The sequence below is a fragment of the Hoplias malabaricus genome, chromosome 6, assembly GCF_029633855.1.
Source record: "Hoplias malabaricus isolate fHopMal1 chromosome 6, fHopMal1.hap1, whole genome shotgun sequence".
NCBI classification, from domain to species: domain Eukaryota; kingdom Metazoa; phylum Chordata; class Actinopteri; order Characiformes; family Erythrinidae; genus Hoplias; species Hoplias malabaricus.
Genome location: NC_089805.1, coordinates 22,210,209 through 22,237,324, shown reverse-complemented (window position 1 = coordinate 22,237,324; position 27,116 = coordinate 22,210,209). Strand labels below are relative to the sequence as shown.

At 38.3% G+C, this 27,116-nt stretch overlaps 1 protein-coding gene across 3 annotated transcripts; it reads left to right on the top strand.

The window, feature by feature from the left end:
• Window positions 1-3,244: 3,244 nt before the first annotated feature.
• Window positions 3,245-25,427, top strand: LOC136700283 (cilia- and flagella-associated protein 263-like). Of its 3 annotated transcripts, none has more exons than XM_066675559.1 (8): window positions 3,245-3,335; window positions 10,703-10,832; window positions 15,027-15,174; window positions 16,927-17,082; window positions 17,595-17,831; window positions 18,644-18,751; window positions 23,289-23,444; window positions 23,872-25,427. In XM_066675559.1, exons 2-8 carry the CDS (start codon window positions 10,732-10,734, stop codon window positions 23,956-23,958), a joined length of 993 nt encoding a protein of 330 aa, XP_066531656.1. In that variant the 5' UTR covers window positions 3,245-3,335; window positions 10,703-10,731; the 3' UTR covers window positions 23,959-25,427. The 3 variants fall into 3 exon arrangements, with proteins under 3 accessions (XP_066531656.1, XP_066531655.1, XP_066531654.1); XM_066675558.1 differs by having other exon boundaries at window positions 3,251-3,335; window positions 15,019-15,174; window positions 16,927-17,046; XM_066675557.1 differs by having other exon boundaries at window positions 3,251-3,335; window positions 15,019-15,174.
• The last annotated feature ends 1,689 nt before the right edge of the window (window positions 25,428-27,116 follow it).

Sequence of the window (27,116 nt, the reverse complement as noted above, 5' to 3'; positions counted from 1 at the left end):
TGAGTCACACTAAGAGCTAAAAAAATACATGTTGGTAATTTACTGTAAATGCTTGTTTGGAAGATTCATTAATTTAATTAATTTACATTATCAAATTGTCAGTTGATTTAAAATTTTTAAGTATTTTTTTTTAAATATTTTAATTAGATTTGAAAGTAAACTACTGTAAAATACAACTGAATACTGTTTTTTTCCCAGAACAATGACTCTCATCTCTTAACACAGAATTTAGTGACTGACCCTAAAAGAGTTAAACAGATACATGTTGATTATTTACTATAAATGCTGAAATATATTTTAATTAGCCGCTGCACTCAGTTGTGCTTCATGAACACTAAGTCTATTAAAGGAAGTGAGAGAGTCTCATAATAAAGGACAGATCTGAATATAACTATTTCAGTGAGCAGAAAGTGTTGAGTTTCATTTCTCTCTATCCCTGTGTGTGTGCAGGTGACACTCAGCCCACCCTCACTGTGCTGCCCCCCTCCAGTGTGGAGCTGCAGAAGGGGAAGGTTACACTTGTTTGTTTGGCAAACAAGGGCTTCCCCTCAGATTGGACGCTGAGCTGGAAGGTGGATGGTAGCAGGTGGAACTCAGGTGTGAGTGTGAGTGGGGCTGTGCTGCAGAAGGATAACGGCCTCTACAGCTGGAGCAGCACCCTGAGCCTCACTGAGGAGCAGTGGAGGAACACAGCAGTAGTGAAATGCGAGGCTACACACAGCAGCCAATGCCCAGTCAGCTCCAGCCTAAACAAACAGCAGTGTAGTGAATAATGAGTGTGTTCAACACACACATACAGTGTTTCTGCTGATAAGCAACTAAACAATTTTCCAGCTTCATTGCAACTTTTAAAATCAATTAGAAATATATTCATATAATACTTTGCTGTGCTTTGCTGAATGCTTGCAAAATAAAAACTTTTCAATTCCAAACTGCATTGGACCATCTACATATTTTCTAATTTTTCATATGCCCTAGATCATTTTGTAAGAATGAAGTGATACTAAAAGCTGACTAATTAGAAAAAATGCTTTAAAATCCTTTAATAGATTGTGTGGTTATAGAAACTGTACTGAAGCCTCCTGAGGCTAATGTGCTTTTTGTGTGTGTGTGTGTGTGTGTGTGTGTGTGTGTGTCTGCATACGTGCCAGGAATGTATCAAAATGTGGTGACAAATACATGTTTACACACTCAATGTGGGGACTTTCCTTTCTTGTGGGGAACAACCCACAATGTAAATCTTTTTAAAATGAAGGCATGTTTTAAAGGTGGGTTAAGGTTATGATAGTTGTATTTATGGAAATTGTAATGGTATGTATGGTATGAACGTACTTGTCCAAACACACTAACAAGGACACACCATGTCACTGATGCTAAACTTCAAAACACAATATAAATGCCGATAAACACTTATAGGGAATAATCTTTAGTGTGATCAATGTGTGGGTGAATGGGTATATTACAAGCTTCACAGAAATAAGTGGAATTAAAAATCTACTGGCAGAAACAGTGTTGAAGCTTTTTTGGTTTCCTGACCTCTCAAAATCTTGACTATTCCATCATGGCCTTGTTATGGATCCTGATTATGGCAGCACGGCTTGTTTTCCATCTTCCTAAATTTATTCCTATAAAATTTATTATATTTCCTTTAAAATGATTACATTTATTCCTAAAGTTAATCCACTTCTGTGTTCCCTTCACTGGCTTTCTGTAGTAGCTTGCAGATTTAAGATGCTGAGAATTGCCTTTCCTAAACAGACCCCTTACTACATGATGATAATGGTCAAAACTCAGACTCATCTAGCACTAATTGAAATGTCTTGTATTACACATACACATATTACACATTTCTATTTTCCATTTAAAAAAAATCAGCACTGAATATTGTTTCTGATGGTAACCATATATAATCTTTTTCCTGGATATGCCCTCTTTTTTGTGAAAATGTAAAAATGCATCCAGCATATAATAGCCAAAATGACCTTGCCTGAGATTTTTATTTTTTTAATGCAGTCACCATTATTTTGTGCATTTTGCTTGGATTTCACTTTAGGTCCGTCTTCTCTCATGCCAGCATTGGTTCAACACGTACATGCCCTTCATACAAAAACTGGTGAAAAGACATCTCAGTATTCTTAGCACAGCAACAGCAAAAAGACAGCAGCAGCCTGCTAGTCAATGAAAAGTGTTAAAAACTAAACTCTTTTGTTTTTGTTCTGTTTTCAATTCTTGTTTACCAACATTTATTAAATGGAAAGGAATAATTTATCAGCCATATCATGTGATAAATTTCAGTAACAATGTTTTATGGTTATGGAAGCAACTGTCTACCATTGTGCTACCATTATAAGGAAGGGTTGTGGCTTAATGCGCTGATACGATAAGATTTTAGAAGCAAATACTCCTGTGTGTCGGTTAAGACATCAAAGACATAGATTGATGTTCTGGATATTGTTGTATTAAAGTAGACTGGGTTGACATTGAAGCTGAAGCATGAAATATTGAGCAGTAGAATTAAATGACAGAATTACGGAAGAATGATGATTAGCAATTGAGCCTGAAATGAACAACAGACATGTACAGTATTAACTAGTATTAACTGGTGAGATAAACAAGGTTAGTAAATGCAACACACATTACGATTATACCAAGGCACAAGCTATCGCGTTAACCGTTTCACCCCAAACAGTTCATAATAATAATAATAATAAGTTAGATTTATATAGCGCCTTTCTAATACCCAAGGTCGCTTTACACTAAGAGGAGATAATAAAAAAAGAAAAAAGGGGAAGACACTTATACCTGCAGAGTGCAGACGTACTGAGAGAAGAGGTAGGTCTTTAGCTGGGATTTAAAGGTAGAAAATAAAAAGTAGAGACGAAGACTTTGTGGTAAATAATTCAAGAGCTTGGGTTCCATCACGCTGAATGATCAGCGGTAACTAATTTAAATTTTGGTACTGACAAAAGACCACTCTCAGAGGACCTCAGTGATCTTGTAGGACAGTAGGGATGTAAAGTTCAGAAAGGTAGGCTGGCGCCAGACCATGCAGAGCATTGTACGTGAGCAGGAGAAACGCAGTTGTATTTCATACAGTCAGTGAATGTGTTTAATTAATTTAATCCTAACTGGCGATGTTTTACACCTCTCTCTCTCTCTCTCTCTCTCTCTCTCTCTCTCTCTCTCTCTCTCTCTCTCTCTCTCTCTCTCTCTCTCTCTCTCTCTCTCTTCCTGACAACGGCCGTGTTTTCAGTAGCAACCATGGCGGCGATGGAGGGCAGCAACGGTTCAGAAGCGGATCAAAAACGAATAGTTGAACTGGTGCAAGACTTAAGGTAAAAAAATAAACCAATAACTGTTTCTTCATTTGGCTACAGTACTTAAAGTTAGCCTTAAATATACCAGAAATGTTTAAATAATCAAAACTATTAACATCAATATCACAGTTAGTTCATTGACAGTATATTGCATAATATGCAAAAATGTTTTCCCTTTTTGAAAGGTCGTTATTTACAATAAACAAAAATACTTTGGAATTTGTAACTAGCGTAGGCAGATTTATAAAACAAAACCTATGCACTCAGAGTGGGAAATAACAAATATGGAAATACCTCTAATCCAGTGGCGGATACTGGTCTTTAAAGGAGGGGAAGCTCAATTTCGGTCTACATCATAAAATGTGTTGGTTTATTTATACGTAAATTCTACCCTCCGTTCCTTTTTAAGAAAATGATCTGTGACCCTGTCGTACCAACAAGGCGTCTTTTCCAGGGACTTGACTAGTGTCCTCTCAATGGCCAGCAGAGCTAGGCTGCTTAAACGGCCTTGGCCCATGTGAAGTGTGTCCGCCTGTGCTCTCACGGATCTTTACACCAAAGGATCGCTGATTCGCTCATTTCGCTGTCAATCAAAAAGGGATTCAGCCTCAGACAGATCAGCCAATCATCATGCAGAAGCTGAGCGTCTGGGCCAGCCGAGGCCAGCCCACTGCCCCATAGACCCCCAGAGACGCTGAGCGTCCGATGGGCGGGACAAATATGGCGTTATTTTTGTGCCACAATTCTACACGCGCGCGCGCGGATATTTCGAACGAGCAAGAAGGTTCAGGCGCAGAAACCTTCTTGCTCACTCAAAAATATTATTATTATTTATTTCGAGCGCGCAAGAAGGTTTCTGCGCGCGCGCGGATATTTTTGAGCGAGCAAGAAGGTTTCTGCACGCGCGATGTCTCTGACCTGCGCGCTCGCTACACACTTACAGCCATTACAAAGTGCCTCAGATTCAGCCAATCAGAAACGTCAAATGACAAAGGTAATTTCTGATTGGATTGTTTGACCGCCAAGTGGGAATTGATTATTCAATTATATTAATTGAATTGGCCACAATGTAGAGTTTTTATCCTTGTATTTACCTTGATTAACTGAGTGTGCAACGTAGCTGATATGCTAAAAACAATGTACATAGTGTAAATTGGTGCTAGCAACGACGGTAAATGGTATTGCAACGACTGTAGAAACTACTTTATTAATAACAGAAAGTACTGTAAATGCTATCTAGATCGGTAGTTACCAACATACAGGGCTAGCTGATTGTGTAATGCTTAAATCTAAATAACTTCCTAAAGGAAGCTTAATACTGCAATAAAGTTAGCTTGCGGTTTGCTATTTAGAACTCTGTTGGCTATAATTCTGTAATGTAGTAAGGTACACCTGCATATATTAGTGTGTATTTGATTTAACTATGGTTCAAAATTTAGGTATAGCAAAATAGTGTTTCATTTTTTTGCCGTAAATATTGGCAATGTGTGTAGCCTTAATTACATACAGGGGAATGAAAGGAGGGTGAACTGAACCCACCTGGTCTGTGAAATCTTTCTGTATTTTTTTATTTTTATTTTTTTGGTCTTTTTCTGATAAACTCAATAGAGCTTACCAGAGTTAAAACCTATTTGTTCAGTGTTGTTTTGTGTGTGTGTGTGTGTAAAACCCAGGAGGGTTGCTCAGGTAGGTTGATTTAAACCTGCCTTCCTCTCTTTTTGAACTGCAGTATTAAGCTTCCTTTAGAAAGTTATTTACTGCTCTCCGGCCTGTATGTCCTTCCCACTTGGAGGTCAAGCCATCCAATCAGAAATTACCTTTGTCATTTGACGTTTCTAATTGGCTGAATCTGAGGCACTTTGTAATGGCTGTAAATGTGTAGCGAGCGGGCAGGTCAAAGACATCGCGCGCAGAAACCTTCTTGCTCACTCAAAAAATATCCGCGCGCGCGCAGAAACCTTCTTGCTCGTTCGAAATATCTGCGCGCGCGCGTGCAGAATTGTGGCACAAAAATAACGCCATAGACTTGCAGTCGTAGAGCAATCGCCACTGCTCTAATACTATCTACTGGAATGTCATGTGTAGAGAATTCCAAAAAGTTAAATCAACACATTCACATACAGAAAATCACAGTCTACTGTATTCATTTTATAATACTCTCTGTTCTGTTTTTTTTTCAAGTGTGCTGGTACTTTTTAAAAAATTCCACACGGTCAAGGAAAATATCTGGAAACAAACTGTTCTTCACACTAGTTCACAACATATAAACTACTACTTATGTGAAAAAAATCTTGTACATTTTTACTGTATTTAGGTTTTTGTATTTTATTCTAATTTTACAAACATAATTTTATAAAAGAGGGTGGCATGGCAGGTAGTGTTGCAGTCACACAGCTCCAGGGTCCTGAGGTTGTGGATTTGAGCCCCGCTCCAGGTGACTACCTGTGAGGAGTTTGGTGTGTTCTCCCTTTGTCTGTGTGGGTTTCCTCCGAGTGCTCCCGTTTCCTCCCACAGTCCAAAAACACATGTTGGTAATTAGATTACTACTCACAAGTGTCCATAAGTGTGAGTGAAGGTGTGATTGTGTGTCACCCTGTGAAGAACTGGCACCACCTTCAGGGTGTGATCACACCTTGTGCCCAGTGATTATGTGTAGGCTTTAGATCCACCACGACCCTGAACTAGATAAGCGGTTACAGACAATGAATGAATTAATTTTATAAAAGCATCAAACTTATTGAAAAGATAAATTATTTTTAAATAATACAAGTCACCAAGTGCCTAGTGGTTTGGTGCACAGTACTGTATTGTAATATTGCAATAAGGATTTAAAATGGCAGAAAGCTTTCTGCCCCCCTCCTGGTCAGATTATGAGGCTATTTGAATTTTCCGTTCCACCTTAAACAGGCAGAAATACAAGGCTGAAGATAGCACTAGCTTTTGAAACTCAGCCCTTATTCTGCACGTTCTTCGTTTAAAACACACAAAATTAATATAGATAATTTCCCTAAAATATCTATGCTAGATCTTTGCTTCACAATTTTCATATACAAAAGTTTAGTTCCACCTACACATTTACAAGGCTAATATTGGTGTTATTTGCCAGCTTCTTACTTGAATTCTCTGTTCCACATTAAATAGGTGACTATGTTTAAAACACACAAACCAGAGAGTTTACAACTTTCAGTCATGCAGCTATTCCTCACTTTATTTGTTTAAAACATACAAACCATCGAGTATACACCTTTAATTCATAGATAGGTGTCTGTACGTTTATAGTTTTTGGAAATTAATGTATACCTGTTCAGGAAAAAATTGGCCAACAATGGATCTGTCTTTTAGTCTTGCTGCTTCTAAGCTGCATTTTTGCTCTCTTTTACTTCATCTCTGGTCACAGAGATTTTTAAAGGGGAACTGAGGCTTTTTATGTCCAGTAAAATCTAATGGTATCTCTGTTTGCTTGCTTGCTTTAAAAGCTGCGGCATTCTGTTTGTGTCTGCTATTGTGTGTCATACCTGGCAACCAGCCATAAACTGGCAGTAGCACTACTGTCAGAGACACAAGTGCTTCGACTAAACATGTTTCCTTAATCTCTGATGACGCATGCTTGTAATTTTATGATTGTGCACAATAAATATATTACAGATGGCTCTTTCAAGAATCACTATAATTCAAATAATTATGTCACCATTAACATTAATTATAAGCCACAAGATGTAAACAAATAAAAAATATACACATCAATAACAAAATGACAATGAAAAAAAGAATACTGGAATAAATGCTGACATTAAGTAGGCAATTAAAAGTAAATTGTTTGACTAACACATAACAGAGACAGCTAAAACCATTGTAGTGTCATGCCCCACAATTGGATGCCATTAAAATAGTATGTAGCATATACATATAATACACATATAATAGCGTATACATATGATATAATGGAATTAGATATAATTCATTATTATTAATTAACTATTATGCTTATTGATCCTCTGAAAGGTTCTTGGCTCTGAAATTTAATCTGACCAGAAAGTGAGACTTCCATACAAAAATAGTGTAAACTTGGATTGCAACAGTACGAGATTTTCTCATACTTTTTTTTTTGTTTAGAAAAATTTTGCGGTATCATGGTATTTCACATATAAACTTAGCACAAATAGAAAGCAAATGGTTGTTTGGTAGATTATTTCTTTGTTGTAACAATGTTTCTTGGCAATACATTTTATACCACGGGAAAACCTGTTAATTTCCCTTTAAATTGGTGCCACATTTGTAAGGAACATGCATTTGTGGGATGAGCAAAAGAGCTGAGTATGTGGGGTTCGCCCGTGTGGAGAAAACATGGAGAATGATATGCCGATAGAATAGCATCTTTTGGTGGAAGCAGAGCGATGGTGTGGGGTGGCATCTCCTTCACTGGAAAAACGAGGCTTGTCATCATTGGAGGCAATCTCAATGCAGAGAGATATCGAGATGAAATCCTGCAACCCGTGGCAATCCCATATCTCCACAGTCTGGGACCAAACTCTATCCTCCAAGATGACAACACTCGCCCCCACAGAGCGGGGTTTATCCCCCTGTATGATTCTTCCACACTCTACTGAGGCTCCTGTTTGTTAAATGAATAAATTGTTAAATTGCCAATATGTCTTGTTTCTTCAAACTTCAGTCATCCAGTCACCAAACGAGTCAGTGGCAGAATAATTGGCATTGGCAGAGAGGATTTGGCAAATTTTTCATGGGCGCAGCCCACATACTCATCTCTACTGCTCATCCTATGTTCCTTACAAATGTGGCACCATTTAAAAGGGAAATTAACAGGCTTGCCAGTGGTATAAGATTTATTGCCAAGAAGCATTTTTACAACAAAGAAATAATCTACCAAACACAAATTTCCTTACTTTTTGTGCTAACTTTATTATTATAAGTTACACTGACCTTTATGCTCACTTAATTCCCTTTGCACATGTGTGACAGCTGGCTGAGCTGTATGAGGAAGTGTGTTTGCATGGCTAGCTTGGCCCTTATGGAGGACCAAACTAAAAATAAAAATAAATAAGTAAATTAATAAATGACTCAATAAAATAAATTTCCTCCATAATAATGATAATAAATATTTAAAAAAAACAGAGAAAATAATAAATACAATTTTACATATATTAAAATGTCTGTTGACCTGCACATGCATTTAATTTACTTTCTCTCTCCTGAATAATTTATTTAACATTTTTAAATATATTTTTGTTATTTATTTTTATTAATTTATTTTTTCTTTTTTGTGTTCATTTTTATTATTTATTAATTTATTTCTATAACTGTTTATTTTTTGCATTCATTTATGTCCTGATTTATTTGATTTTTTTCAGCTTTTCCTTGCTCTTATATGATAATAAGTGGGCTGTCGATTAATGATGTCACGAAGTCTAAACATTCTTATTGGTTGATTGATGTCTGATGCCATACATGTCTTGTCCCATCAGCGGTATTCGCCGGTATAGTAATGGCAGATATGATAGACCCATAGTACAACTCGATGGAACACTGGGATTGACCGTGTGTGGAAAAGATTGTGTATTCCCAGAAATGGAGATGCTGGATATACGTTTCTCTATATGTAGCTCCCCTGCTCCAGGGATGGAGATGCAGAAGACAATGCTCTCCCTACGTTGATTCTCTGCTCCCAGAGATGGAGCAGCACAGTCAGTCTGCACGGCAGCTGCGAATGTGCAAAAAGTGCTGCCAAAGACAGCTTTGCTCTTTTAACTTTGAATTTATTCATTTTTTCTGAACATCTGAAATGAGATCACATAATTGATTAAAGCATTCAGCTTTATTCAAACAGTGAACACGTCTGTGAATGTATGACACCGCACCAAAGGTGCCATAAAGTAGTGTGGCATCACACTTAACAAGCGGATATATACATTGCTCCATTTCATTGAGGCTAGCAGCTGTTCTTTGAGCAGCACCGTCACCGACCTTTGCCCCACATTTGTGCTCTATATATATATATACTATGGCAAGCCAAACAGGAAATATTTAATGAAAGCTGATATATATAGAATGAACTTTGATATATATTTAATGAAAGCTGATATATATAGAATGAACTTTGATATATATAGAATGAAAGCTGATATATATATAATGAACTTTGATATATATAGAATGAAAGCTAATATATATAGAATGAACTTACATATATACATATATATATATATATAAATGAAAAAAGAATGAATAAATCAATAAGTAAATCAAACAGATGTTGAAAATGTAAATACAGAAAAATGTATTTAAAATAATATAGGAATAACAAATAATACAGAAATAAATGTATTAAGTAATGAATGAACGTACACAAAAGAATGCATAAATATACAAATTATGAATAATATTATTACCCCACCCCCAAAAAAAACTTAATTAGTATTAAGTCATTTATTTATTTATTTATTTACTGTTTTTTATTTTGGCAAGCTTGGTCCTCCATAGGCCCTAAAGCATTAACATAATAATTATTATAATCATACACAAGCTAAGATGTAAAATATCCGATGCCAATCCATTAGAGCTTCTCATAGGGCCACCCCACACTTTTCCTACCGGCAGCAAGATGATTTCTATTGTTCCAATCCTACAGCTACCCCCTAAGATTGCTGTGGCCGTTCATGATCCGATAAGCAACCAGCTATCATTAACATCTTACTCATTGAGCCCCCAAACCACCCACTGCATCAATAGCTCTTCACAGGGGTCATCAGGTAGGCACCTCCACTCGTGTTTCATTGTATTAAGCCCACAACACCTCCAGAAGTTGCAACAGTGAAGTCTGGCGTCCCAGACCTAGCCCCCTCCAAGCTAGCTTTACAGCTTTTTTACCCCATTGGCACCATTAATGCATGCTCCGTGCCACCAGTTCCATGTGATCTTTACGTGCTACATCACTAACCACCACAACAGCACCTCTACAGTGCATTTCCCCAGGGCTTGGATAAAATTAAAGAGAGGCCACTGAGAGACCAGGCTAAGTTTCTGAAAATTAAATCCCAAAAGTCAAATTTCTTATGAGAGAAATTAAAGCACACTTCATCTCACACTACAACATCATTTAGCACAAATAGTGTTTTTGGTTGTCCAACATGCTAGAACGATCTTTTTAATTTTTATTAGAAGTGGGTGAGAAAAGTGTAAAGCCACAGTACAAGTTTGTCTGAAGACAAAGGGCAATGATTTATGTTGGTCATGATGGTTGATTTATTTTGCACCTTCCTCAAACTCAAGGATAATTGGAAATTCCAATAACTATACAAATTAAGATTCAAAGTATCATTGCTAATTTAATTGTTAAACTATATTTGGTGTGATTTTCTATCATACAGGAGTTCCAATTCAGCTCTTCAGGCTGAGAATGAGATATTTGAGCGCTTCATCAGTCGACTGGATCCCCGTGACGTGGTTTCTCACGTTGTGCCTGAGTCTGTGGGAGTTGTGTCATCAATGGAGATGGTGGTGAATATGTCTCTCACCTAATTTTTATTTATTTTTTTATTATCAAATTTATCCCCACATTTTCAACATTAATGAAAAACCCAGCTGTTGAGAATTGTTTCGCTGAACTGGTTTATATTGATTAATCTTGGCTGCTACGGGACTCTGGTCAGAGGGCACAAAGTCATCAGATTTATTTTGAATTGTTTACTCCATTGAAAGACAGTAACAATATAGTGTCGACATAACATTACATGCAGGCATGCACATACACTGTAGTATCCGTTTCTGTAAACGGTTTCTGTAAACGGAACAGTGTCATGCCTTTGTCCTGTTGTCTGTTTTCCCCGCCATGTGCTCACCCAGCACATGGCTTTGTTTGTTATTGTTCGTGTCTCCGCCCTTGTCCTCGTCAGTCTCATTTGTAATCCATCCCCTTCGTTATCTGTTTGAGGTGTCCTTTGTCTGTGTTTGGTATTTAAGTCCTCTTTTGTCACTTCCTAGTGGTCGGTCATTTGTATTGTTTTGTTTCATGTTGTTGTTTCGTATCCAGTTGTTTTTGTTTCCTATCATCGTGTCGCCCAGTCTAGTCTGTCTCTGCTGTTCCTTGTTTCGTTTCCTATGTCTTGTTGTTTTCTAGTCTCTGTCTCCGCTGTCTATCCATCATCGTTTCCTTTGTTTTATAATCCTAGTCAGTCTTTGTTTTGCCACCCTTGTTGTAAATAAAATCTTTGTGTTTTAGCGTTTGCATCCGCCTCTGTCAGTCCACCCCCGCGAGCCTGACAGAACGACCGACCACAAAAAGGATGCAGCTAGCACTGAAAATCTGTTCGCTGGGTTTGCTCTTCGTTCCGTACAGGCCCCAGAGATCCTGTGAGTTTTGTTTTAGGGGCGGCTGCGGAATGGAGTAGCCGGCTCCAGCACGTGCACACCAGAGCTGCTCAGCGCCTTCAGGAAGAGTCTACTCATGAACCGAGTGACTGCTACAGCGTGAATCGAAGGAGCCGGTGAAAGAAGCGTGCTGGAGTCTCCCCCTCGCTGGAGGATTACCCCCTCAGGTCCGGGGAAATTTTTTGTGGGGTGTTAAGTATAGGGGCGGTTAGCCTCCAACCTCAGAACAAGGGAGGTGAGGCTAATAGGGGCACACCCCTGGGGGATCCATAGTTGAAGAAATCCCTCAAGAGTGCGCCCATCAGACCCCCTAAACCGTCAACAGCTCCAACACGTGCCCTGTGAGTAGCACAAGCCCCTGCCTCCGTGGACGTTGTCGCAGGAGCCCCTGCCTCCGTGGATGTCGTTGCAGGGCCCCCTGCCTCCGTGGACGTTGTCGCAGGGCCCACTGCCTCTGTGGACGTCTCCACAGGACTCTCCGCTCCGGATTTAGTGAGGGCGGCGATCCAGGCCGCTCCAGATTCAGCGAGATGTGATGGCGGCAAGTTCCGCCGCTTCTGTCCCTGTGCCGGCGGTGTCCCCCACTGCTTCTGTTCCTGTGACTGTGGTGTCAGCTGCTTCTGCATCTGTGACTCTGAACTTCAGTTCGTGTCCCATGGTCGGCCCCGAGGACTTCAGGGCCGATGCCGAGAACTGTACCCAGGCGGACTCCTCAGACATTTGCCAGTCCTGGGCACTGCCCAGTTGTTTTGGCACCTCTGTCTGTCCCTGTTCTGGTCCCTGTCTCTGTCCTTGTTCCTGTGCCTGTGTCTGCTTTTGTCTCTGTCCCTGTCACTGTGGTTGTGTCGGTTGTAAATGTAAATGTTCTGGTCCCAGTTCCCTTGCCAAGTCCTGTCCAGTCCCCATTTCTACCCAGTGTCCTCCTCTCCCGTCTCCTCTCCTGTGTCTGTTCCTGTCTTGTCCTGTCTCCTGTAGGTTCGTTGTCTTATCCTGTCTTGTGCTCTCTCCTGCACCAGCTCCTGGGGGGTCTAGGTGTATGTGCCCCGGGAATTGCGCGTTTAGGAGGGGGCATCTGTCACGCCCTTGTCCTGTTGTCTGTTTTCCCCGCCATGTGCTCACGTAGCACATGGCTTTGTTTGTTATTATTCGTGTCTCCGCCTTTGTCCTCTTCAGTCTCATTTGTAATCCGAGCCTGACACACAGAGAAATATGTACATACACATCAGTGCAATGTTTTTATTCTCATAATAAGCAGTGTTAATAAAACAAATAAACACACACACACACACACACACACACACACACACATATATATATATATATATATATATATATATATATATATATATATATATATATATATTAATTAGACCGTTAATGCTATACAAAGAATGAGTATTTTCGATGGATAACACCATGAAAACCGAATATTCCGATGAGAACACAGTAGCATTCAGCAGTATTAATATAGTCTAAACCAATCCAATAGGGGGCATGAGTAGCCTACTAACACACATAAGCTCCAGTACATTATATGATTAACAAAACTTCAGAGAATCCTAGCTTACATTGCATAATTAACATTTTAAACGAGCTAAAACTCACATCGTCTCTGTCTGCTGTAAATTTCTGTAACAATTGGGAAGAACACACAACAGAATAAAAGTCCCCTTTACAATCTATATGCATGACTTAATAGCATATGTGAAGAATACACAACACCAGCCTAAACCTAATGTAGGCACATTACTGAACTCAAATTGCTTTTAAGTGGTCTACTCCTGTGGTGTGCGTAAATGTAATTCATTTGGCTTGTCAAAGCCAAATTACTGTTCTTCAAAATCTTATTATTCCATTTTCCTTCTTATTATAATTCTATTCACAAAATGTAAAATGCTACTCCTCCTAGGGTTTACATGCTACAGCCACAAAACCTCACATGATCATAGATCCTATTCCAACACGGGGTGCTTGTGCTTTTTGGAGTGATCCGACTTACGGATTTTGGAATACGAGCTTCCAAAATGGGAATTTTTCCCATAGGAATTCATTGGCCAAAATTTCAACCTGCTCTATCTCTGTCAAAGCTACGGCCACAAAATTTCAGACGCTTGGACCCAGGCACACCAGTCACATTGAAAATCTGACCTCTCGCACTCATCCATCCCGTTTAATCCCTCAATCAAAATCCCTCTAACATGTAAATTAAATGGGGATTTATTTAAAGTGAAATTTTTAGTAAGGTGTCAGTCAGAGTATATTGGCAGTTTCTTTAAGCTGGTGGTATTTTAAAGGTAGTATTGAATAGATTGTTCTATCAATTTAAAGTCATAGATAGCAGCATATAAACTAACGTGGCAATGATGCTAGCAATATGTGACAAGCCCAATTCACAAAAGGTCTTGCTGAAATTGCTATTTTACTGTGTTGCTCAAGGGTTGCTTAAACAAATCAGCTTTGGCTGAGGTGAGAAATATAAAAAGTAAAAATCTTCTCCAGGATTTCTTTCCAGTTTCTTGGCTTCTCTGATAATCTCAGATCACCATCAGAGGTGTCATGGGAGTTGGAACAGAAGGATTTTTATTTTCTGAATTGGCCATCTCTGAGCTTAGCTAAGACATACTCTCAGCTTATTTTAACCTGTATCTCTGGAGCGTAATAATCATACGTTTACATTAATTTTATACTACATTCACACAGAACCCGGCAGCTCCCTTTATATTCATGTGACACGTTCAGCAGGCCCCTTAGTGGTTATTCTAGTGGCAGAATTGAAATTGACTTTATTGACTATTTTTCATCAATGTAATTAATAGATTAGTCAGATATTAGTCTGTGCTTCTTTGCTCGCCCTGTTGCCACCACGACCCTGAAATGGAAAAGTGGAAAAGAAGATGATGATGATGTAATTAATAGATTTGTACCAAAACTGTTGGCTCTTTTTTGTATAATGTTGGGCATTTGTGATAAGCTGCTAGCAAGCAATATGGGGTATAAGTAGAGAGCTGTGAGAACAGTTTCGACATATCCTCAAGGAGTGCAGTGTCAAGTCTAAATGGACAGCTTTATCCATATATGATATTTTTGACAAAATAATACAGTATATGAAATTAAAACACAAAAATTATTTTAGAAATGATTTGCTTGTTAACCTATGAAGAAATCAGCTTGTTCCCTGTTTTGTATATAATTCTTTAGTATATACAAGCTTTGTATTAATTAAGATCATTTTAATGCCCTTCAATATTGGACTGTGAATGTTCATATATTTATAACCTGTATCTCATGTCATATGTTTGTTTATTTGTGACATAAGGGCCGCAGGAGGACATTTAAACAGCATTCTCAGGAGCGATCGCAGTGCCTGACACTGGAGCAGAAATGTGATATTGCTCAGAGGGTATTGGAGGAGATGAGAGATGAATTAAAACAATTCAGAGAGACTTCAGAGAGAGTGGTCCATAATTATAAGGTTATATTTGCATTTATATGTTTACTAAATTTGCTAGTGATCTTTGTAAAGCTGGATAATTTAGGTATCTTATCCTTTTTTTTAATACAACTACATGTACAGTGGTGTGAAAAAGTGTTTGCGCCCTTCATGATTTCTTATTTTATTTGCATGTTTGTCATTCTTAAATATTTCAGATCATCAAACTAATTTAAATATTAGCCAAAGACAACACAAGTAAACACAAAATGCAGTTTTTAAATGAAGGTTTTGTATTAAGGAAGGAAAACCTACATGGCCCTAATTGTTGTAAACCTCTTTTTACATGAACTTTCATCGAAAGTTAAGGTTTTTTTCTTCTCCTGTAAAGTTGCTATTTTGTCGTGATCACGTGATATTATCGTGATCATTACTGCGCTGTCCGCTGTGGGTGGTAATGCCTTTTAGAAAAAGAATTACCTTTATTAATCCACTTAGGGAAATTGATTCTCTGCATTTAACTCATATGTGGTAATGAATACTCAAACAAAAACAACAACTAAAAAAAGCAATTCTTCACACACACTTGGGGCAGTGAAAACACAAACAGAGCAGCTGCCAGCCATGCCAACTAATTCTATGACATATTTCAGGTACACATGTGACACTGGATGAAGTTAAATGACAAGCCTTAGCTTGGGGACACAGAGTCAGTGATTGACAGGCCAGATCTGTCTTCTGTGGCACATCATGATGAGAAAAATCAAACAATTGTGGCCACAGATTGTTGAACAGCGGAAGTATTATATCAACCAAAAATGAATAAAAGTTCCAGTTGCAAAACTGCAGCAGTGTATATTCTAAGTTCACAAACGATTGTAATGTGTAATTAAAAGCAAAGATGATGTAACACAGTGGTAAACATGCCTCTATCCCAGTGTTATGAAGTGTGTTAGCAGTATCACATCAAAAATATTTACAAAATATTTACAAAATCTTTTTCATATTCACAAAAGAACATAGGTCCAATAAAAACATTGGAAATCGTTGTATTTTATCAGTTAAATAAAGCTCCAAAATAATTAAAAAATCAAAGTTTTTCATTCCTTTTTATAAAACAATTAAACATTTCTAGAAATGGGGTTTTATATTATTCCATTAGGTTACTACAGGGTGGGCCATTTATAAGGATACACCTTAATAAAATGGGAATGGTTGGTGATACTAACTTCCTGTTTGTGGCACATTAGTATATGGAAGGGGGGAAACTTTTCAAGATGGGTGGTGACCATGCCGGCCATTTTGGATCCAACTTTTGTGTGACCCTGGGAAGAGGGTCATGTGACACATCAAACCTATTGGGAATTTCACAAGAAAAACAATGGTGTGCTTGGAAACTACGGATACTGGAAGCCTGTGCTAGCATTTCTCCTGTGGTGTTGCTATTAGTGTGTGAAGAGTGGGAGAAGGGGGTTGCATTGACAATCCAACACAATGGGCAGCACTTAGAACACATTTTATAAGTGGTCAGAAACTTGTAAATAACTCATGAAAGAATAAAGTTATAAAGATAAAACCAAGCACACTATTGTTTTTCTTGTGAAATTCCCAATAAGTTTGATGTGTACATGACCCTCTTCCCATTGAAAAAAACAAAAGTTATAAAATGACAGATTTTCCCATTCCCATTTTATTAAGGTGTATCCATATAAATGGCCCACCCTGTACATATAAAATGTGGTATTGCCAGGTTGAGGTAATAACTTGTGAGCTAATGGAATGTTTTTATTTAAGGCCACTATAGAGGAAGCAGACATCAGGCTGACTGAGGTTAAGAAGGCAAGTTATGAGTTTGAACGCGATATAGCTAAAAATTTGAAGAAGAAACAGGGATGGATGATGGCTGGAGAGAAGGTAATTCATTACATAGAGGACCGAATGAAATCCAAGGTAAGATGAAAGATGATAACTCCATTATAAACACGTTTTATGTACAGTTACCTCCAGCTTTTCTTAGTTCTATCAAATCAAATAGAATTTGACTGTGGTACAAAGTCAAGAGAAAAAATTGTCTTTCAGCTTTCAATCAAATGAACTGATCAGCTTTGTGGAGAATTTGCTCCAATTCATGTTTTCTATAACTCCTTAAAGTCCCTTTATAGCAGGGGTGTACACTTGAAATTTAGTGGGGTTGGAGTACCACAGTTTAATGATTTCTGGTCAAACACATCTGATACAAATTGTCTCATAATTTCCTATTTAGAGGATTTATTTGAGCAGAGGAATATTCAAATCCAGGCCCTCCAGGACTGGACTTGTGCACTTCTTTTTGAATAAGTTGATATAAAATCATATTTCCAGAGGTTCCTTCCATACCCAACGATTAGTCAGACACAAAATCTCAACCTGTCCCAACCCTCCAAAAGAGTGCTGACATCAGACTATTGTCTCCCACTGTAAAGGACACTCTGATAGAGAAGCTGCGTGAGAAGAATTCTGCGTTGCGTGTGCAGAAGCGTAAGCTGCAGTTGCAGCTGCAGCAAAAGGAGGAGATGGGGGAGGCTGTTCATGATGTTGATTTCCAGCAACTAAAGATTGAGAACAGTCAATATCTGGAGCGCATCGATGAACGCAACCAAGACCTGCTGCGACTCAAACTGCTCAATGCAAAAACACTGCAAACCCTCAACTCTTACAAGGTACATCTCCATCTAGAAGACTGACACCTGGCTGACATATATTTTTGATATAATCTTTTATGTGAGTATTTTTTAAAGAAAATTTTTTATCAAAGGAATCAAATGTACAGTTTTTCTTCTTAAATGTAGTCAATCTATCAGCATATTTCATTTCTCAAGTTTGCTTCTTTAGCTTTGCCCTGGAGCTCTCAAGCTGACCAAAAATGATTAATTAAAATTGTTTCCAAACGTTTTGCCTTTTTTTTACACATCTTTATGAATATCCATAAACCTTGTGAAAACTGTGTCTGTAAATCTTGACACAACTGAATTTTTGGCTGTTACTGGTTTTGATAATATACTTTTGTTCATTTTTATTGATATTAATGTGTCATACAATGCCATAAACAGCATAGTCTTTATGAGATTACTCATTTGACTTGAGCATGTTAATTTCCGCTACACTGAGCGATCAATGGATTAGGAAAAGCTGTGTTTGTACACTCATTGTGCATTTTGTCAGCTCCACTGATCATAGAGGAGCACTTTCTACAATTGCAGTAGATACTAGCCGCTTGTTAAGTGTGATGTCGTGCATGACGTTCTGCCATTTCCGGGTCCAATTGCGCCTTTGGTCCCATGTCATACATCCATAAGATGTGTTTAAGGTTTGAATAAAGCGGATTATCTCAATCAGTTCTGTTATCTTGGTTCAGGGGTTCATTAAAATTAATACATAAAACATAAAAAGAACAAGGTCAATATGTCATGACTTAACAAGCGGACAATAGTAGAGCATGTGTTTGCTACAGCATTACCTTTCTCTGTTACAGAAGAGGCTACAGAACTTGACTCTTGAGTCCAAGTCACTGAGCAGTGACATTAGTTCATGCAAAATGATGATGGGGAAAATTGAGGAGGAAGCATGGCAGGCAGAGGAGGTCAGCATACTTTCCATTCATTCCTTCATCTATTCATTAATTCAGTCTGTCATTCATCAAAACTACAGCACAATACATCCACACATCTAGAGTGTTCATTTTCAGTGCATTTGCACAATAATTGCTTACCGACCCACAAACAGTATAATGCAACCCAGTCAATATTCTGGGTTGTCTAATCAGAAAACATTGGATAAAATGACCATAACTAGTTTTGCTCACCTTGTTACATAATAAGCGGAAGCAGTATAATTGTATCCCCCTATCTAAATAACTCCACTGACAGAGCTCAAATGCTTTTATGAGAGAAACTTCATAAACAAACACAACAAAAAACTGACTAACAAATAAGAGAACCGACCATAAATAGTCTAAAAAAAAGTGTCCCACATTTCACTGCTGTTCATTCCAGTCATATGTATGTTTATTCCATTACCATTTACAGAAACAGGTGATGAAATTGGCTACTCCTAACAGGGTGTTTTAGAAAGGGTGAGAATGGTTCTTATGGTATTTTGACCAAAGCATGTCACAGACCTTTCATTAAGTCCCAGGGAACCATCATAACTGGTAGACAATGGGGTACAAAAAAAATCACCTTTAAGCTTTTAGAAATGGCTGCCTAACTAGCTCTCCACAACTGCAGATCTTTTGAAGTGTCCCCAGTTTGCAGTAGTTAACACCTACAAAAAGTTGTCCAGGGAGGGCATCCAGTGAACAGTGAACCGGCAACACGTTCCTGGCAGCCAATGTTTATTGATTTAAGTGGATACCCAAAGGCTAGCTTGTCTGGATCAAGAAGCAATGGAAGAATGAATCAAGTTTTTTTTACACCTTGTAAATGGCAGAATGTATATCTCTTACCTGGGGAAGACTTGGCACTACTTAGCAATGTTCTACTGGGTCCTGGCATTCACATAGATATTCCAACTATCTAAACATTGTTGCATCCCAAGAGCACCTTTTGTACTGCCTAATGTCAGTGGGCATATTACTATATTTATGGAGTTGACTTGGCTTCCCAATTCCAAAGATCTCGATCCGATAAAGTCTATAATCACTGTCCAAAAAGATACATGTATCTCCATTGTTGTCACAGGAAAACACAGGTTTATGAACACAGGTGTCCTTCAAATTTTGTGAAATTTTCATGATGATGTTGAAATAATTTTACATTGAAATCCACTGAACATTAAGCATTTTTTCCCTTTTTCTGTAAAGTTACTATTTTGGAGATATATGTGGGATGTGCTGAGAAAAAATGGTTTTAATATTTAGGTCATATCTTTCTTGTGACTGCATGCCCACTGCCTTTAGAAGGTTCTGAATGTTCACCTGTATTACACAGTAAAGTTACAACATGCTTGTAATAGAATCCAGTGAGCAGTATGTTTTTGAGCAGGTTTTCCGTTAAAAAAAAAAAGAAGAGAAGAAAAAAAAAAACTTTTACATCAGATATATATTACGTGGAAAAATTGTAGACAGAGCATGTCCTGCAGACAAAGGCATACAACAAACAAATGAATAAATAAATAAATAAGATGTATGCCTTTGCCAGTATATACTGCTCAAAACAATAACGGGAACACTAAAATAAAATATCCTAGATCTCAATGAATGAAATATTCCAGATAAATTTTTTTATTAATTACATAGTGGACTACTTCAACTCACTCCTGACTGGTCTTCCTCTCCGGGCCGTCAGGGCCCTTCAGCTGACCCAGAATGCAGCTGAACGGCTTGTGTTCAGTCTCTTCACTGGCTTCCTGTAGCTGCCCGCATCAGGTTTAAAACTCTCATGCTTGCCTACAAAGCCAAGAATGGACCAGCTCCTTCCTACATTATTGCAGTGGTCAAGAGTCAGGTGGGACTTCGAGCCCTTTGAGCTTCAAGTACAGCTTGACATGACCCACCATCCGCCAAGACACATGGAAGACTGGTGTCAAGACTCTTCTTAGTCCTGGCGCACAAATGGTGGAATGAACTGCCACTGGCTGTGCAAACAGCGGACTCTCTCGTGGTCTTCAAATGCGGACTGAAGACCCATCTCTTTATGACCCTCTTAAGTGAGCACTAATCTAAGTGTGCACCATAACCCACTGTATTGTACTTATACTGCACTTAACTTCTTTCTATGTATGAGCACTGACTAGATGCTGTGCATTGCACTTACTATGTTTAGTTCTTTCTAGATATCAGCACTGGCCCTTGTTCTGGCAGTGTCTGAGCTCAAGGGGAGATTGGACTTGAACCTATTTTTACTAGCGAGGATAAACATTCTGTTTGAACACTAAGCACTTTTGTGAGTCGCTCTGGATAAGAGCGTCTGCCAAATGCTTTAAATGTAAATGCAGTGTGTGGCCTCTGCGTGCCTGTATGACCTCCCTACAATGCCTGGGCATGCTCCTGATCTACTCCCAGACCTGGATTAAAGCATCAGTCAACCCCTGGGCAGTCTGTGTTGTAACATGGCGTTGGTGGATGGAACGAGACCTGATGTCCCAGATGTGCCCAGATGTCAATTGGATTCAGGTCTGAGGAATGGGCAGGCTAGTCCATAGCATCAATGTCTTCATCATGCAGGAACTGCTGACACACTTCAGCCACATGAGGCCTAGCATTGTCATGCATCAGAAGGAACCCAGGGCCCACTGGACCAGCATATGTTCTCACAATGGGTCTGAGGATCTCATCCCAGTACTTAATGGCAGTCAGGGTACCTCTGGCTAGCACATGGAGGGCTGTGCGGCTCTTCAAGGAAATGCCTCCCCATACCATTACTGACCCACTGCCAAACTGGTCATGTTGGAGGATGTTTCAGGCAGCAGAACATTCTCCATGGTGTCTCCAGACTCACATCTGTCACATGTACTCAGTGTGAACCTGCTCTCATCCGTGAAGAGCACAGTGCGCCAATGGCAAATCTGCCACTCTTAGTGTTCTCTGGCAAATGCTACACAGTGTTGGGTTGTAAGCACATGCCCTTGTGGACGTCAGGCCCTCATTGAGTCTGTTTCTGACAGTTTGTGCAGAAATATGGATATTAGTGGCATGCTGGGAGTCATTTTGCAGGGCTCTGGCACTGCTCCTCCTGTTCCTCCTGGCACAAAGGAGGAGGTAGCGGTCCTTCAGCTGGGTTGTTGCTATCTTATGGCCCCCTCCACGTCACCTGGTGTACTGGCCTGTCTCCTGGTACCTCCTCCATGCTCTGAACACTGTACTGACAGACACAGCAACCCTTCTTGCCACAAGCTCATATTGATGTGCCATCCTGGATGAGCTGTACTACCTGACCACCTTCTGTGGGTTGTAGACACTGCCTCATGCTTCCTCTAAGTGACCAAAATATCACCAAGAAAGGATGAGAAGCTAGAAATTGTTTGTGTTCACCACCTGCAGAACCATTCATTTACAGGGGTTGTCATGCCAATTGCCTCTCATTTCTACTTGTTGTCTGTGCTATTTGCAGACAACAGCAGGTGAAATTGATTCACAATCAGTGTTGCTTCCTAACTGGACAGGTTAATTTTCTCTAAAGTGTGACTGACTTGGAGTTACACTGTGTTGTTTAAGCCATTAAGGACACATGGTCAATAATAAGCATCAGAAAGAGGTAAATAAATCCCTCAGCATTGGGCTGTACTACACTGCACATTGTGGAGTGGTTGAGCATAATGAAATTTAAGATGAGTGAGAATGGCATTCATGATCCTAATCATTACACATCAGTACCTGAGGATGTGACTCTATTAACAGGAGAAACTTTGAATGACCATGTGTCCTCAAACCTTTGGCCATATACTGCACTTTTTCACAGTAGAGTTTTCCAGTACTGTAAATGACTATACCTTTAACATGTACCCTGATACAGAACAAGCTAAGCAGTGAATTTTAAAGGATAACCCTTTTTCCACAAGTTAACAAAATTCTTTGGGGTCTTAATAAAATGTTTGCTTTTTTTTCATTTTTCGATCAATGAGCACTGCGTTTTTCTTACCATGTCTACACAGCCCTAGTAAGAACAACCAGTTTCAAGCACTGTTGAGAATTAGTCTCAGTTTTCTTTAAAAGGTGACAGCCCAGGAGTAATGTCTGAGAAGAAAAAAAACTGATTTTATTCACTTTTTTTGTGCTTTTCATAATGTCATCTATGCATCTCACATAAAAATGGGTACATCACTGTGATTAGAAAGACTTAGATGAGCAGGCAGGACAACACTGAAGTGCCTGCTGTTTATGTAAGACACGGGATAAATCTGAATTACTCATTTTATCATCAGATTTAGGCAGATCACTTAACACTTACTGTGTTATTTTATTTCACAGTTTGAGGGTTGATAGGAGCTCCAGATCCCTGTGCTAATACACTCAAAAATAAATTTGTCTTTATATGGCCCATTGACATATTTTAACAGTGCCATTCAGCCTAAAACAGGCTTAATCTCTGTCTAGGAAATTGATTTAATTTCTGCTGTTTTTTTAATCAAGGTGAACGCAGTTTAAGATCATTCTCCTCTGTCTGTGTCTCCTCTGGTAGGAGCGAGTCAAAGCAGAGGCAGTGAACCAGAAACTGAGAGCACAGCTAGGTGATTTCCATGTGCCAAATGTTCTTGACTATGTCGCAACTGAGGCCTCACATACAAAGCTGGTGCAGAGTGTCAGAGCTTGGGAGCGCAAAGTGGAAATTGCGGAGGTAGGCTCAACAAAAGCAAAATTAATACATCTCAAAATATTTCCAGTAGCTTAAAATTATTTAATTCAGAAAAATGTCTTCCAATATCAGTTTTTAACAAGCAAAAACAAGTTTGTTACACAGTACCATTTAATTAATTTTGCAATTAGGAATTATTTTTTCTAGGCTTATGCTTAATCTGAGTTTGGGAAACTCACCCCTTAATAAACAGTAAATTATTTATTTGAAACACTGGTCAGATATAAACATACATTCAATGGTTATCTTTTAAATACATATAACTTCCAGAACCAGTGGCTCAATTACCATTGTGCAAGGCCAGTGGGAATTTAGAAAAAAATCTTGAGTGTGTGGACGCAGTGGATCCTCTACTAAACATGTTATTTTATATTAAACGTCTTATATTTATGTTACTTTGTCTCTGCAGATGGCATTAAAAACCCACACAAAAGCATGGAACAAGCTTCGTGCCACAGCTGGCGCCGTAACAGTGACACACAATATTTCAAACTGAAGTTTTATGACTTTTAACCATTTGTTAAAACCTTTCATTTTTTAATGATTTTTATATTTCCATTCTTTATAAAGCACAAAAAATTACTGAAAAAAAGCCCTACATCAAACAGCCAGCATTAACATTTGGACAACAACATTATCTGTATTATAGATAAATTATAAGGGCGCCAGTCCTTCACGGGTCACACACACACGGCCACATTCACTCACGCACTTTTGAGTAGCTAATCCACCTAACAGCGTGTGTTTTTGGACCATGGGAGGAAACCTGAGCACCCAAAGGAAACCCATGTGGTCACGGGGAGAACACATCAAACTCCTCACAGACTGTCACCCAGAGTGGGACTTCAGGTTCCTGAAGCTGTGTTACTGCGACCCTAAGTGCTGTGCCACCCCAGACATTAATCAGTATAATTTTAAATTAAGTTTTAACAAAAAAAAAAAAATGAAAAAGCAGAACAATGTATTATCTTTAATCTGAAAGAGCATATGTACATATACAGATTAACAGTTCTCTAACAGTGTGTGAAGAGCTTTCAGCTGCACGTGCCTTTGCCTCATGCTTGCGCTGCATCAGCCATAATGTTATTTCACGATAAAACACTCCCTTTTGTATTGCTTTAGGACTAATTTGTTTCTTCTAGAGTTTCGCATGGTTAGATTTTAGGGCATGTTACATCTAGGAAATTTGGAAAGGAAGCATAAAGTAAACTTTCATAGCTATGCTGATGACAAGCAATTATACACACCCCTTCCCTTTGAAAGTCAAGACTTTGTTGACATTCTAACAAATTGTGTGCTGGACATCTTCAGTTGAATATCAAGACTATTTATCATACAATCAGGACAAATCTGAAAATGTTATTCTTGGTGTTTCAGAGAAAACTGATTAGTGACATATTAGGTCTTTTGGCATCATATCAGATCTCATATACAGAACCTAGGTGTCATTTAAGACTCTGACCTTTGTTTTAGCCCTCAAAAATAATGTTACAAAAGTAGTATTCTATCACATGAGGAGTATCGTGAAACCTTTTCTGTCCCAGAGAAATACTGAGAAACTTGTCCATACCTTGGTTACAAATAGGCTTGATAATTGTAACATGCTTTTTATTAAGCATCCTAAGAAATCAATGCATCCAGCATGGATACTAACAAAAAAGTTAAGAGTTACCATGCCCAATTTAAATGATTTGCACTTGTTACCTGTACTTTTAAGGATACAGTTTCAAATTCTTGTATTTATTTTTAAGCTTTGTTCTTGGATCAGCAAATTCTGGCCATCTTCAAGCCTTTCTGCTTTTATTCTTCTAAATTGTAGAACTCACTATATTTTACTATAAGGTAGTCAAGTTCAGTACACAGAACCATTAAAAATAGTTCTTAATTAAAATGATTTGTCTCATTTCACTTTTTGATTATTTTGTATCTTTTCATTATTTCTGTTTTCAAGTTCAGCACATATCTACACATCTGAGTATTTTTTAACTTAGCCATTAATTAAAATATTGCTTTATATTGTATTTCCTTGTCATTTTAATTGATAATTATTCTTTTTTATCTTTTCAGTTTTCATATTTCCATTCCTGTTGTGTCTATGTTTTTATGTCTTAATTTTATTCCTCAATTGCAAAACATGTTCATTGTTACATTAAATTTCTTGCTAATTCATAAATTTGATCTTATTTAGCTTTGTGTCTAGGAGTGAGTTTGCTGATTTCAGAAGCTTTTATAAAATGTTTTATATTAGAAATGTTTATAAATACATAGTACATTTAACACTGAAAACGAAAGTTATTTAAAAATCAGCTGAAATTAAAGATAAACAAAGAAGATAATGCTGCCTCTAAGGCAGACTGAAGATCCATCTCTTTATGGCCCACTTAGGTGAGCATTAAATTAAGTGAGCGCCATAACAGACTGTATTGCACTTATAGTGCACTTGACTTCTTTCTAGGTATGAGCACTGACTAGATGCTGTGTACTGCATATATATTTGTACTAGTGAGGATAAACTTTCTGTTTGAACACTAAGCAGTTTTGTGAGTCCCTCTGGAAAAGAGAGTCTGCAAAATGCTGTAAATGTTAATGGTAGGTAGATTGGTGACTCAAAAAGTGTTGCAGGTGTGAATGTGTGAGTGTGTGACGCCCTGTGAAGAACTGGTGTCCCCTCCAGGTTGTGTTCCTGCCTTGCACCCAGTGATTCCGGGTAGGCTCCAGGACATCACCACGACCCTGAACTGCATAAGTGGTTACAGACAATGAATGAATGCTTATTTTTTAAAACATACCTCTGTCTTGTATGATATCAGTACTGTTGTGCAAGACCAGTGGGAGATTAGAAAAAATACTCGAGTGTGTTGTTACAGTGAAACCTCTATTTTTAATAATGATTTAATAATAATAATTATGTTCATTTGTCTCTGCAGACAGCGTTAAAAATTCATACTAAAGCTTGTAACAAGCTTTGTGCCACAGCTGAAGCTGTGACCGTAAACAAAACATTTAACACAAGTTCAATTTTTCATATGATTATGTTTGCTCTTTATTAAGCTTAATGTTTTTCAGAAAGAAAAAAAAGCCTTAAGTCAGCATGCGTTAACAATCAGACAACAGCATTACTGAATTAAAAATGAATGAGGGCTTTGTATATGATCTATATAGATCTTTTTTAGCTCATTAATCTGATTATATTTAGCTTAATGACAGGAAGTGAGTTAGTTGATTTCAGAAGCTTTTATAAAATGAATGTTATTTTAGAAATTGTTATAAACACACAGTACTTTCAATATTCTAAAAATAAAAAGGTATTTTAAGATCAGCTGTAAAAACATGTGGTATTAGTCAAAACTCCCCAGAAGTTAAGCACTTATGTGCTTGTGCATGTGCACAGAGAGACCCTGCAAGCACCTGCCCTTTTGCCATGGATGAGAAAAGTGCCCTCTCATCCCAACATTTTTCTACATTTATCAATATTTAAAAATAAAAATTACCCTCTTTGTCATCTATTCTCCCAAAAGTGTTTTCATATCTGACATTTATTTTAGTTCTTGTGAGAATTCTGCCCCGTTTTGATCCGTGGCGCGCACAAGCTTACGCCTTGCCCCTCCCTCCGCCTCCTGTAACAATTATATTTAATAAAATAAAAAGCATTTT

What these genes read in the sequence shown, in the direction of transcription:
- LOC136700283 (XM_066675557.1), top strand. Translation starts at nt 3,262, where the DNA reads ATGGCGGCGATGGAGGGCAGCAACGGTTCAGAAGCGGATCAAAAACGA. An exon ending in AAGCATGGCAGGCAGAGGAG is followed by an intron (nt 18,752 to 23,288) that starts GTCAGCATACTT and finishes CTCCTCTGGTAG; the next exon opens with GAGCGAGTCAAAGCAGAGGC. An exon ending in GCAAAGTGGAAATTGCGGAG is followed by an intron (nt 23,445 to 23,871) that starts GTAGGCTCAACA and finishes TTGTCTCTGCAG; the next exon opens with ATGGCATTAAAAACCCACAC.